This window comes from Rhineura floridana, chromosome 7, assembly GCF_030035675.1.
Source record: "Rhineura floridana isolate rRhiFlo1 chromosome 7, rRhiFlo1.hap2, whole genome shotgun sequence".
Taxonomy (NCBI): Eukaryota; Metazoa; Chordata; class Lepidosauria; order Squamata; family Rhineuridae; genus Rhineura; species Rhineura floridana.
In genome coordinates, this window is record NC_084486.1 from 97,941,593 (window position 1) to 97,955,875 (window position 14,283).

General features: G+C 38.3%; 1 protein-coding gene across 5 annotated transcripts in view; it reads left to right on the plus strand.

Annotated features, from left to right (window-relative positions):
• UBXN7 (UBX domain protein 7) overlaps positions 1-9,943 on the plus strand; it is a 28,722-nt gene extending 18,779 nt beyond the window's left edge. For 4 of the 5 annotated variants that reach the window (XM_061636632.1, XM_061636633.1, XM_061636635.1 and 1 more), the window contains exons 6-11: positions 661-807; positions 1,165-1,255; positions 1,846-1,973; positions 2,235-2,625; positions 5,007-5,086; positions 5,734-6,898. In XM_061636632.1, coding sequence (XP_061492616.1) covers positions 661-807; positions 1,165-1,255; positions 1,846-1,973; positions 2,235-2,625; positions 5,007-5,086; positions 5,734-5,895 — 999 coding nt within the window. In that variant the 3' untranslated portion in view covers positions 5,896-6,898. Of the gene's footprint in view, positions 1-660; positions 808-1,164; positions 1,256-1,845; positions 1,974-2,234; positions 2,626-5,006; positions 5,087-5,733; positions 6,899-7,306 lie in introns of those variants that run through there. The other variant, XR_009764054.1, reaches the window with a different exon arrangement.
• The last annotated feature ends 4,340 nt before the right edge of the window (positions 9,944-14,283 follow it).

Consider the following 14,283-nt stretch of genomic DNA (forward strand, 5'->3'; position numbering starts at 1 on the left):
ATCAGAATTACATTCTTGATCAAACTCCTACATTAACTTGCAACCAACCAATCAGGCAATGCCAGCTTTGTGACTCAAACCAGTAAGATCTCTTCCTGCAACTTCAAACCCTCCCACTTTCCCCACTTTCATCTGAATTGTCATCAGAAAGTGGCTCTTGGTTCTACATAATATAATAATGTAGCATATATGAAGAGAAAATAGTGGAACAAGAAACTGCAAGTTTATCAATAATGCTAATCCACCATAACTTTGAATCTTTAATCAGCTAGTCTGTCTTGCAGTCAGATCAATAAAACCCACTTCAGTGTCTTCATTATATAATGTTTTATTCAGGTTTTATTTTCTACTCTCAGTTTTGGATTTTTTTAAAAAAAGATTTCTCCCCAACTCTTTTGTGCTCGGCATGTTGACACTCATCAGTTTGGGATTACCAAAGTGTGGTCTTTTAAATCAAGGTGACTGGCAGAATTCTATAACTCTGCACACTGCTTGTCAGGCTTATTTGCAGATTACCTTTCTGACTCCTGAGCATACTTTCCAGTGTGACGAGGTTTAGTGAAGCGTGGCACAATAACAGGAAGCCGTCATTGCTGGCGTTATTTCTTGCAAGATTTTCATTGCTGGCTTAACGTTCTTACTGTTCTTGTTTATCTTCAGGCCAAGGAGTGTGGTCAGATGCAGAACAAATGGCTCATGATTAACATACAGAATGTGCAGGATTTTGCCTGTCAGTGTCTCAACCGTGATGTTTGGAGCAATGAGGCTGTGAAAAACATTATTCGAGAGCACTTCATTTTCTGGCAGGTGGGAAGACTGTTTTCCTGAATGACTGAAAGATTAGTAACAGAGCCAATATTTGCTTGATATTTATTTTTACTTGAATAATCTCATCTAAATTACGTTTGAGGGAGTAGAAGGATTATGCACCCTCACCTATGTAGTGGCTTCAAGTTGGGTTTGTTTGTTTATTTTTTATTTAACAAAATTTATATGCCTCTTGATTGTAACAAAACCTCTAAGTGGTTTACAAGAAATATTAAACTATCAATAAAAGCAAGTAGTTGAAACATTTAAAGACAATTAAAATCAGTAGTGAACTTGCATTGTGAAATGCTAAAGTCCATTTTTAAGCATTTAACAAAATTCTTGACTGTTCCATAGGTGTACCATGACAGTGAGGAAGGACAAAGATACATACAGTTCTACAAACTAGCAGACTTTCCTTATGTTTCTATCCTGGACCCTAGGACAGGTAAGAGGTGAAACAAACACTGATAAAACACCCATGGCTACAATAGAATTAATACTTAAGCCTTAGCTCTGCTTCCTTTTGAAGTGATTGTTAGCTGGCAGCTTATTATTTTGCAAACAGCTTCTGATCTGCAAGATAAAGCTTTCCATACAGTTTAAGTAGGGGAATGATGTTGCCTTCATGTCTAGCGTGTGAGCTTCCCAGAAGCATCTGGCCAGCTCCTTTTAGAATGGACCCTGGGTCTGATCTAGCTGGGCAGTTCTCAGTGTTCGCTCTTGCTTTGCCCATCCATGTAAGTCCATTATGTGACAGTTGGCTATTTGATACTTGGGTTTAAGAGAGAGTTTAGTTTTTATTCCTTTCCAGCCACTTGTTTATAATGATCTTGTTTGTTGCCTTTGCAGAACTGTTTTGCAAGTATGGTAGGAGTCCTCTTAAAATAATGCATGTGACTAAACATTTCCAGCATCTTGCAGGGCAAAAGTTTACTCTAAGTTATTGGTTCTTTCTTTTTTTTTATTCTGTCTGCTACTTTGGTGATATTTTGAAAATCCAGTTTTTGTAGTATTTTTTATTACTATTTTAAACAGGGCAGAAGCTAGTTGAGTGGCATCAGCTAGATGTAACTTCTTTTTTGGACCAAGTGACTGGGTTCCTCGGTGAGCATGGACAACTGGATGGACATTCCACCAGCCCTCCCCAGAAACGTTCTCGGTCTGTAAGTATAATCTTTACATGACTGACGAGAGAGGTATATTGAATACAGTTTGTGTCAGTACTATAAAAGCAATATATCATATCCTAATGACATGATCCAGATTAACATCCAAAAATAGGTAATACTTTGCTTTATATGTAAAAGTATAATTAGAAAGGAGGAATATTTTCCTACTTTTCTGTTCTCTCTGTTCCTCTTCACAATACACATATGTAACGTAACTTATCTTTTTCTTTTTTGCTCTATGGTCATTTTGACTAGGAGAGTCTCATTGACGCAAGTGAAGATAGCCAGTTGGAAGCTGCCATCAGAGCATCCCTACAGGAGACCCATTTTGACTCTCACCAAGTCAGGCAGGACAACAGATCAGATGAAGAGTCTGAATCAGAGCTTTTCTCTGGAAGTGAAGAATTTATTTCTGTTTGTGGTTCTGATGATGATGAGCCAGACAATCCAGCCAAGTCTAGGAAGTCTCCGCACAAGGACTTGGGCTGTAGGAAAGAGGAAGGCAGAAGGCCCCAGCCTGAGCCCACAGCAAGGACTGAACCAGAGATGGTAACAAACCATCGAGGACTGTCTTGCATGGATTCTGGGGTACTAGAAGAGATTGGGCCTAAGCCAGAAGCTGCAGTGAAGGAGCTTAATGTGAATGGTAAGTGTGGTGGTGAAATGTATCTTGCAATTTTTCTAAAGCTCTGATGTTGGCCTTAACAAAGTTGGTCTGTTGGTGGCTGTCTGTATTAATAATATTAAAAGCAAGATACATTTAATATAACTCACAATATGTTCCATAAAATTGGAAAACAGGGTGTCATAATCATGTAAGATCTCAAGGAAAAAATCTAAACTAGTCCATTGTAGTAAATAAAAATGTCATTAAAATTTTCAAATTGGAATAGCATTAAGCTCCAAATGTGTTTGACCAAAGTCTGTCTTGGAAGCTGTTCTCATTAGTCTCTGGATGGTATTGACAGTATATTTCCTCTTCAGTATGTGTATCTATGAAGGGGGAAAGTATCCAAAACAACTTCAGTTCAGAATTTCAACATGAGGCAAATTTTCCTCCTTTTCAATAACTTTTTTGCTCCTCACGTAAGAATCCTCACATAAGAATGTGGTGTGTATAATTCTTAGCCATTCAGTCTGCAGCATTAAAAAATTCTGTATTTTAGTTTATCTAATTTTTTAAAAAGTAATTACCTTATACTTTTCTTCCTAAATCTAAATTATTCCTTGAAGTTAATAATCACATACTGAGATTGAGAATTACTAACTCGTCAAAGGGGGTGTGTTCTCAGAGATCAGTGCTACTAAGTGAACCAGCTATTTAAGATACCTGTGGGTTGAAAGCTGCTCCCCCCAGGTTTATTTTTTCATTTTATTACATGTAGCTATTTACAACCATTAACTATCTGAGTTTCTTTCCATTCCTTGCATAGTCATAGACTTACTCAAACAAAACTGTTACCTAAGTGTTTGCAGGTATCAGCCCATTCTTTGATACCACACAATGTATACTCTTCCAATATCATGAGCCTACAAAGGTTTATCCTTTCCTCTTGGTCACATCATATTTCCCTGGCATAAATATTGTTTTAAGTCTTTGCCAATGTCATACCATGATTTACTGCCATGCAATGTATTCTCCTCCAACATTCCAGAGCTGTAAAGACTTCCCAACTTTTTATCAATTCATGGAACCATAAAAGTAGACAAGTATTTGCAGAATTGGGATGTTGGAGTAGCATATATACTTCTGTTATTTAGTGCCATATATCTGCAATTGCATCTTTGCAAACGACAAAATTACTTTAGCCAGAGGCATATTACAGAAAGCAGACTGGAGATAAAGTGCTGTTTTTATTAGCACTGTTGTTTTGTACAGAGTCTTAAGATATAACTGCTTCATTAGAAACTATAAAAAGCAGGAACCTTATCTAGATAGACAAATAAAAATTGGGTGTGGGGGAGAATGTGTATATTAAACAACGGAACACCCTTTAGAGTAGTGTAAATCACCACTCTAAGACCACTTTTTCTTTCTCTTTCAAAATTAAAATAAAACACATGAGGAAAAGCCAAAGGAAAAAAGTGTAAAACTTATTATAAGAAGAATGTGAGAGAACATGGTGAATATTGGCATTTTTAATGGAGATGAATAGCAATAAATTGGAGGCCTAACAAAAGGAGGAAGTGAGAAAATTGAATGTAGTAGAAGTTCAAAGATAGTAAGAACAGAAGATTCAGACTACTTAGGGCCTTTAAAAGTATGAAGCCATAATTTTAACATGCCAAAGGGAGAGAGCTGGAAAAGAGACATGATTAAAGTGTGTGGTGGATAATTGAGAGAAGCACAGTTCTGAAGAGAGAAGGGTTTAAGGTGGGAGAGATGAAGATCTGGAAACAAAATAGTATAAATGAGAAACAAGCTGTAAAGTGGTGTTCTGTGAAACAAACTGAAGGAAAAGAAAGACTTTTTGCAAAGTTAAAAATAAAAACCAGCAATAAAATTCATTTTGTTATGGCCGCTTCAAGAGGCATAGAAAAGGGATGATAATTAAACAAAGAAGATGGATCAAGTGAAGATGTTTTAGGAATAGGACAAACAATAGTCTGTTTAAATGAGATTGCAGTCAATTTAGCAGGATATTAGGAGAATAGACCTTTGTTCAACCCACTCAATCCATCAATTATGGGGCTTCTGGTGGTGAAGGAATTACGATAAAATATGAAGCTGCCTTATGTTGAGCCAGACCATTGGTCCATATATACCAGTATTGTCCACTCTGACTGGCAGTGACTCTCCAGAGTTTCAGCCAGAGGCCTTTCCCAACTCTGCTAAGTGAAGGTACCAGGGATTGAACCTGGGAACTTCTCCATGCAAAGTAAGTACCTTATCACTCAGCTATGAGCCCTCACATGAACTTGAAACTTTTTGAAACGTGTACATTGGTATGTACTAAATTACTTAGTAGTCTGATGGCTAAACCTAAATTCATGTATTCTGCTTAACTTGTAATTTTCATCTTTTAGGACCAAAGGCACAGCTAATGTTAAGGTATCCAGATGGGAAGAGGGAACAAATTTCACTGCCTGAACAAGCTAAGCTTCTGGTAAGTAGAAGTGATTGAAGATTCTGTGTAGAGAATCAGTGCCACTGCTTCTTTGGTCTTAATGTTCATTCTTTCCAGACTTAGTGGGTGTTTCAGATGTTGATGCTTTTGTTTATCTGTTTTTTCACTTGCACTTCTTACAGTACAAAATATGTACTTCTGATTACTTCTTAACAGTCAAGTCCTCTGCCAGGTCTCTATCCAACACTGTATCCCAAATTTTTATCTAGATTTTGTACCTTATAAATGTTCTGCTCCATACAAATTGAGCTCTTTGTAGTAGAAGGTTAATTGTTCATACTACCTTTAGCTAGTGGTAGTTTTAAAAAGTATTAAGCCTTCAGTAATAAGTTGTCATCCATCACATTAAAAACTACAGGTGGTATCGAAAGAAGTACTTCCCTTGGTGCAAGGATTTCCATTTGCATATCGGAACTTCCCTTCCCTCTCCTCACCCTCCCCAAACCTGCTCTAAAGAGTTAGGGAAACCTTCAGAACAAATTTAGGGAGTGTGTGGGATGAGGTAAGAGAGGTGAAGTTTTCATTGCATTGCCAGAAGTCCTCGTGCTAAAAGAACTTTATTGGATACTACCCTGTGGTATTTTGGTGCTGCATTATTAAAATACAGGTTTCTCCTTTCTCTGCAGGCTCTCATCAAACATGTACAGTCAAAAGGATACCCCAATGAACGTTTTGAACTCCTCACCAACTTTCCCCGGAGGAAACTTTCCCATCTGGACTATGACATCACATTACAGGAGGCTGGTCTTTGTCCTCAAGAGACTGTATTTGTGCAGGAAAGGAATTAGTTCTCCCTGCTTCCCACCCCCCACCCCCAAATGTCATCTTTGCATACAAAATTAATTCCCCAGTGTGCAATTGGCTCCATGAGATCACAGAGCTGAAATCAAAACAGCAATTTGCTGGCTTCTTTCCTTCCCTCCTTTGTGCTGCTCTTAGCAAATGAACCATGTGGAAACAACAGGGTAGATTTACTTGGCTTTGATGCTGGAGGAAGGCATGTTTGCTGGTTCATAATTGGAAAGGCCACCTGCACGTCCAGAATGCTGGGGACACTGAGTAGCAAGAACAAGAAATGTTTCTCTTTCCCTTCAGAAAAAAATATTTTCTTTAATATATTTTATTTTTCAACAGATCACATGACCAGACATTAAGGGTTTCTTTAGACAACCATCTGAGCATGTGTTGGCTGCATGGAGGCAGTTTTTGTTCCCACTGCCATATGCAGGATTTTGTTCTCAGCATGCAGTGACAAACATGGATTTTCCTGGGGTGCCAACTTGTGCTGAAAGCTGAATCCTGGATGGTGGTGGTAAGTGCACAGAACTGACATGCCATGGATTGGCGGGCACAGAGGCTTTTAAAGCAGTTAGCACATGTGCAGATGCTTGTGTGAAAAGTCTTGCTTACATGTGGGGAAAAAATGGAAACAGAGCTGTAGATCCTTTGCCCATATAGCCCTTTGAGAACAGTTCCAGGAAAGGCACAGAATGAGCAACATTAGAACAGATTTGGAGTTGAGTTGTATGTGTTCCTCTTATTACAGATAGGATGAGTTGCTTTGAAAGGAAAGTGATGTAGTCAGTAGATTTAGTATAATCTAACCATTGTGCTCCTAACCCTCCATGCTTGGTCTAGAGCTGCAGGGCTTCTCCTTTCCTCGACACAATTAAAACTGGGAATAGGTGATTGATTTCTCATTTTCTATCAGGATTTTATCAACAGTGGAATATGGCAAGGTACTGACTATGAATGTAAAATTTATTAAACCTCTTCTGTCATAACTTAAAAGCTGTTTTGATTCACCAAACCTGACTGGAATGCTGTGAGCACTGGGCTTCAGTATATTCGTATAGGTACTGGGTTCTAAGAAAAGCTATTCTCTTGTGCTATTTTTACTTTAACTAACACATTAACAACATAAAGAAAGATGATTTCAGGCAGTAATATTGGTGTTTTTGAAACTCTACCATTCAGACAGCTGCTTGCCACTATTCTAATTGTCTACAAGGTTACTGGTGAATTATGGTAGGTATGCTGTGAACCCCAAACACAGTGTGGGATGGTTATACTGTCACCACACACTTGATATATCCACATGTACAAGGTCCTAATAAGATGGTTCTTGTGGATTAAAAATACCTGTTACTACATTGTAGAGTGGAAAAAAATTAACCTCTTGCTTCTCTTCCTTTACAGAAATTAATGACAAATTGAAGGTGATGGATGTTTGAACACCAAGGCTATAACTGACCTTAGGTTAAAAACCACACAACTGGCAATGTGTGAATTCACAATTAAAGCATGCTGATGAAGTCAAACTAATGTATTGGTTAAGAAATCTAGCTTTTGACAAAGCCCTGAAACTTATTTTTTAGGAACTGAAGCCAGCAAACATTAGATTTACATAAGCTAAGGAACATCCTGAAGGATGAAGGCAAACATTCCCTGTTAAGACTAAACTAAATGAAGCCAAATAATTTTCTGATTAGTTATCAGTTTGTGAAATTGAGACATACACACACACATAACCCCCTCCATATTTTACGGAGCTTGTTACTCTGAGGAGCAGTTGTTTGCACACTGCTACTCTAGTTAGATTGCAAAATCCAATTAGGGAAAAAGAACTGAATCTATTGGTCACTTATGAAGGGCTGACTACAAAATGAACTATTACTTTGGCTGTGAGGAATAGCAACTACAAAATACATAACCTATTTTGAAGCATCATTATTAACTGTTAATTTTTTTAAAAGAGTCTCTGGGTTGTGTCTGACTAAGACATACTTACAATAGCCCCATTGAAATCAGTGGACTTAACTGACTGTCCATTGATTTCATTGGGTCTACTCCTGAGTGTGACTTAGTTGAATACAACCCTCTTAAGTTCAGGTTGTATTAATTTTTCTCAGTTCTATAGTCTACAACAACTTATTTCTCCCCCAGCTAATCTTTGTAGGCATTGGTTAGTGCAAGCCTATTGCTGCTTAATGAGCACTGTTGCATTAATTCTAAGTACACTAAATATGAGGAGTCTTATCTGCATTTCCCACCATCCCTTTTCACTAGCAGTACAGAATATTTGTATTCAAAACTGGGTTGTATCCAGTGGTGACTTTGCCTTAGCAGATGTACTTGTGCAAGTTAGGGCATCTGTTTTTTGCTCATGTACCCTACCTGCTTAAGCCCCCCCAAAACGCTTCTGAGCACTGAGTGAACCCTCCAGAACAGAATGAGGCACAACATTGGGGCCTGTAGTAGGTAAAGAATTGATGGAAATTTGGGTATCCAGACTTGAGCAAGCAAAAGCACTTTCTGCTAAGCCACTGTTTTTAGAAGAGTTTAACAAAATGCTTTGAAATGGGTTAGGTCTTGACTAATCCTTTTGATTAGTCACTCTTAGTCACTAAAATAGCGATTTTTTGGCAATTTGCTTCATATGCAGAATCTTCCAAAGTACATACGTTATGTTCATGGCTTCTGAATGATCAGTGCTCCAGAATGGAGTATAAGAACGAAAGAGTATTTGAACAAACTCTGCTGTGCTTATTCCATGTATCAGACTCTTTGGGAGACTGCAAATGGGTGGAGAATTCAGAAAGAAGGTCACTTACAGAAACTATTTGGCTTGATTTTCTGAAGTGCTATTTAGGCAAGTTATTCAGTCTGAAATGCCTTTTCTAGCTACTATTCTGACAAATAGGTTTTTTGTCATTTACATAAGCCTCGTCCCTTCTACTAAATTTTATCCCATCCTTAAAACAGTTCAGAAGCTTAATAGGCATTTGATACAGGATTGTTCTAAGTTATGCAATGTATTGGGGTGAGAAGGTCTTGACACCAATATTCCTGTAAAAAGTGCCTGGAAAGCAGAAAAGTAGCATATAAATATAAATAAAAAGATTACTATTTGACACTTCAAATCATGCTGTTCTTAATAGTGTGCTTTTACAGGATTTGTATTTCAGCATCTAGTGTTCAAGAAGATACATGAACCCAAATTGTTTAAGATGTGGTGTGCATTCATGCCTAATTTTTCTTGCATTCAGGTGCCTGCAGATTTATCAAGATCATCCTCTTGTTAACTAGGATAGCTTTTCCTATGTTGCAATTTTTGCAAGACTTTGTGCTGTAGGTCATACCGACCCTAGATTCATATTCCAGTTGCTTTGGTTTTACTATGGAGGCTTATGACTATGGAACAAAGGGCTGTTTGGAAGCATTTGATATCCCCCTAGACCAACTGTCAAGTCCTTCCTGAAACTTGGATTTTAGGGAGGGGTCTCTGATGCAGCACATGCAAACAACGATTATGAAGCTAGTTTTTTTAGTAGCAAGCATAGCAACTAGAAATGTTCAAAAGTATAGATGACCTTAAAAACAAAGGTTCAATTTTAAGGGTCTAATATAGTTACAGGAATACTATTGAAAGGCAAATTCCAAAAGGAATTCTGAAATCAAAAAATTGGTTCTGGGGATGGAGTTAAGGTGTTAAGTTACAAACAATTTAAACTGGGAGCATATGGTTTGGATACTGTTATAATCAAGGTTATGGTACCCTTCAAAACATTAAGTTGACTTTTTAATGTTGGATTGTGATCTTAAAACTTTATAGCTAGAGCTGTATAAACCTCATCTGCTACATTTTCAGTAGAAGCCATTTCCCTTGTAATTATGAGAATTCTAAGATGGGTGGGGAGAAGAGAAGACTTCAGCTTGCTGTGATGGGAAGGACCAAACTCAAGACAACCTCTGAACTATATATACAATTGCTGCATTTTTATAAATATGTGTAAATGCCCTTCCTATTGTAATATTTTGATCCTGGAAATAAAGCAGACCTTTTCACTAATTCCTAGCCTGTTGTTTTTTTAAAAGGAGTGAGGTCTCCTGGGCCATAAGCGGAGAAATGTGTTTCCTATGGAGGCAAAATTGTGAAGATCGGACCTAACTATATGTGTCTGCCTGCCAACTGCTGGTAAAAGAAGTTTGTGATGTGGCATATTGTTTCCTCATAGCCTACAAGTGGCAGACAGTGATTTTGAGCAGGAGTGGGTAAATATTGAACGGTGCCTCAGATTACAGTTTAAAAGGTAGACACAAATAGAGTTAAACTCTAGGGTATCTGCTCATGGTCTTCTGTGAACTGTATTAAACAGTGGTGATGAGTCCACTTGAGCATTGCTTTTTAAAGATGCCTTCCCATCTTTTTTTAACAATTCCTGATTGGTGTACATGATATCAAAGAATTATTCCAATATGATTATTGTCTCCACCCAGTTCCTTTCCAGTAGGCCTTTTATATCAAAAATTAAAATTTGTGGTATGTGTGTGTTGTGTGCCTTCAGCTTGATTACGACTTATGGCCACCCTATGAATCATCGACCTCCAATAGCATTTGTTATAAACCACCATGTTGGGATCTAAGTTCAGGTCTGTGGCTTCCTTTATGGAATCAATCCATCTCTTGTTTGGTCTTCCTCTTTTTCTACTCCCTTCTGTTTTTCCAAGCATTATTGTCTTTTCTAGGGAATCATGTCTTCTCATTATGTGTCCAATGTATGATAACCTCAGTTTCATCATTTTAGCTTCTAGTGACAGTTCTGGTTTAATTTGTTCTAACACCCAATTATTTGTCTTTTTCGCAGTCCATGGTATCCGCAAAGCTCTTCTCCAACACCACATTTTGTGTTCATTGATACATCTTTGCATTTGAGGACCTTTCCTAGTTCTCTCCTAGCTATCCTCCCCAGTCCTAGCCTTCTTCTGATTTCTTGACTATTGTCTCCATGTTGGTTAATGACTGTGCCAAGGTATTGATAATCCTTGACAAGTTCAATGTCCTCATTGTCAATTTTAACATTAAATAAATCTTCTGTTGTCATTACTTTAGACTTCTTGACATTCAGCTGTAGTCCTGCTTTTGTGCTTTCCTCTTTAACTTTCATCAGCATTCGTTTCAAATCATTACTGGTTTCTGCTAGTAGTATGGTATTGTCTGCATATCTTAAATATTTGATATTTCTCCTTCCAATTTTCACACCTTCCTCTTGGTCCAGTCCTGCTTTCCATATGATATGTTCTGCATATAGATTAAATAAATCGTGTGATAAAATACACCCCTGTCTTACACCCTTTCCGATTGGGAACCAATCGGTTTCTCCATATTCTGTCATTACAGTAGACTCTTGTACAGAGTATAGGTTGCACATCAGAACAATTAGATGTTGTGGCACCCCCATTTCTTTTAAAGCATTCCATAGTTTTTCATGATCTACACAATCAAAGGCTTTGCTGTAAGCTATAAAGCACAGGGTGATTTCCTTCTGAAATTCCTTGGTCTGTTCCATTCTCCAACGTATGTCTGCAATATGATCTCTGGTACCTCTTCCCTTTCTAAATCCAGCTTCGACATCTGGCATTTCTTGCTCCATATATGGTAAGAGCCTTTGTTGTAGAATCTTGAGCATTACTTTACTTGCATGGGATATTAAGGCAATAGTTGGATAATTATTGCATTCCCTGGGATCCCCTTTCTTTGGAATTGGGATGTATATGGAACGCTTCTAGTCTGTGGGCCATTGTTTTATTTTCCATATTTGTTGACAAATTTTTGTCAAATTTTGGACAGACTGAGTCTCAGTAGCTTGTAGCAACTCCATTGGTATGCCATCTGTTCCTGGTGATTTGTTTCTTCCAAGTATAAGAGCAGCTTCCATCTCACATTCTAGCATTTCTGGTTCTTCATCATATGGTTCCTCCGTGAATGAATCTCATCCTTGCATCTCTTTTTACATTGTGCTAATGGAGTACTTTTTCTAATGCACAAATTGCTCATTGGTAGATGAAGGATTTAGAAAGGCAACCATTCTGACAGCAGATGGCATACCAATTGTGATAGTTCCTGTTGCTGAAGAATTTATGGACTGAAGCACCAGTGTTGTTAACAGTAGTTACCTAGGTTAAAAGTTGTGGGGAAATAGATACATTTGTAGTAGGTTGAGAGGAAGGGGGCACTCAGAGCTCCTGTTAAATATGAGCAGAGCCTCGTCTGACTGTTTCAGTAGCTTGGGATGAGGATTCTATAAGAAGGCATAAAGGAGGTACCAATTAACAAACAAAACAGCCCTTCATGTCGTGTCAGAAACAATCTGAAGGAGCTAGGTTCTGTAGTTTGATCCATAAAACGTCTTTTAAAGTCCTCAAGGGGCTGGAACAGCTGCTTCTTGGGCGTCCAAGCTCCTCACCCCCAAGCACATTAGCTTCTGCTGGTGGTGGTAACTTGTAATAAAAATTTCTGGTTCTCAGAGATAGGTCTGAAATAGGTCCTAGTGAGTTCTAGAAGCAGAGCCTATAATTAACTCTGTTCATCATAGATTTTCATATATTGCATGTGGTTACAAGTCCCCTACCACCAAGCCAATACCATCTGCACTTGGTATCAGGCCACCACAAATCAGTACAATAGAATCCAATCATAATTGTCACAAACGCAGAGCAAGAATCAAAAGTACATGCAAAGCATATAATTGGGGAGCATATATTACACATCAAGCCATCTTTATCACATGCCTAGATCATTGGTCCTAGTTCAGTATTGCCTATATTGATTGGCAATGGCTCTCAAAGATTTATAAACAAGGGGCTTTTCTGTCCCTACCTTCAACTTTCTGCACGCAAAGCATATACTGAACCACCAAACTATGGCCCTGGAGACATATTATGCAGCATGATGTAAAGGAATTAAATATTTAAAACATGCTACAGAACATTTATCCATTTAACAGATGGGGAACCTGAGATTGTGACTAGTTGGAGGGATTCAGTGAATCAATGTACACAACCCAAAATGCAATCAGAACAGATTGCTCAAGTAAGCCACACCACAAACTATACAAGTCAAATATGCATTATATGGCTCTATGCCAGCCAATCCAGAGCTCATCCTTTCTTCACTTGCCATGCAAATCCAACACAGGACCCAAACCAACCTGTTCTCATTGCTGGATCAGTGTGCTGCTTCTGGCCACTACTTTCAATTACTGATGGACTTGGGTGAGTGAGCTGGGCAACCAAACTCTACTGGATAACTACCTTAGCACAATAAATATTTCAAACTGTGAATGCTGGGGACAGTGTGCTAAGCACCCCCAAACCATAAATTTCATGTCTTGTCCAAGATTCATCCAGCTTTCTCCTCACCTGACAATGTGGGATGCAATGCCACCAGACTAGCTGGGCTTGTGTGTATTCATTTCACCTCTGTGATGGATAAGAGTTCTTTCACATCTGGAACAGAAAGTACTTATTTGATATAACACCACTAGCAAAGAATTATATTCCCATTCCAAGGGTTCCCAAGCAGTTTATATACCATGTATGGAATTTCCTTGTGTATGTGTGACTGAAACTACCTAAAAGATTGTAAGATGCATATCATCACTTGCCATTTCCAACAATCCTATAACTTCGTATCTTGGATCAACCAGTGATGTAGCTCTGCCACAGGAAAGAGAGATAACATGTTATCAGATATATTTGCCTGAGCCAAGCTGAGCATGCTCCAGCTCTTCTTACATCTGAGGTGAGAAAATAATATGCTGCAATCATGTGAACTTTTTTTTTTGCATGGAAAGTATGAGATGTTTTCTAGTTTCTAAGCACCATTGCAGCCGTCGTGTGTTTTATTAATGTGTGTGGTATTTTTGTTTGATTTCGGTTTTGCATATTTCTGTTGGAGCCAGCTGTTGTCATGGGGAGTGTTTTCTCTCACAAGGGTCTGAGTTGATATTTGCAATGGTCAGTTTACCCCAAAATGTAAATACCATCTCCAGATTTTCATTCAGCTTACAGCAGGGGAGAAAAGTTAAATTCTCTTTGCCTGCTACAGTCATAATTATCAGCCCCTCACTCAAAGGGATGCTGTTTGCATTTTTTAAAACCTGCATGTTAAATGCAAAGTAATGTTTAAAGCCAGGTCTGGTTTGGCCCTTGGTTCTAGGGGAATGATCGGCGGCAGCATGTGGTAATGATTCTGCATAATCAGAGCAAGGAAAGTAGTTACTGTATATCAGCACTATATTTATGACTCTTCTGCACAGAAATAGGAATAAATGTCCTGAACTGGAGTCAAATGCTCTTTGACACATATGACATCTCCCAGACCCGCCTTATAA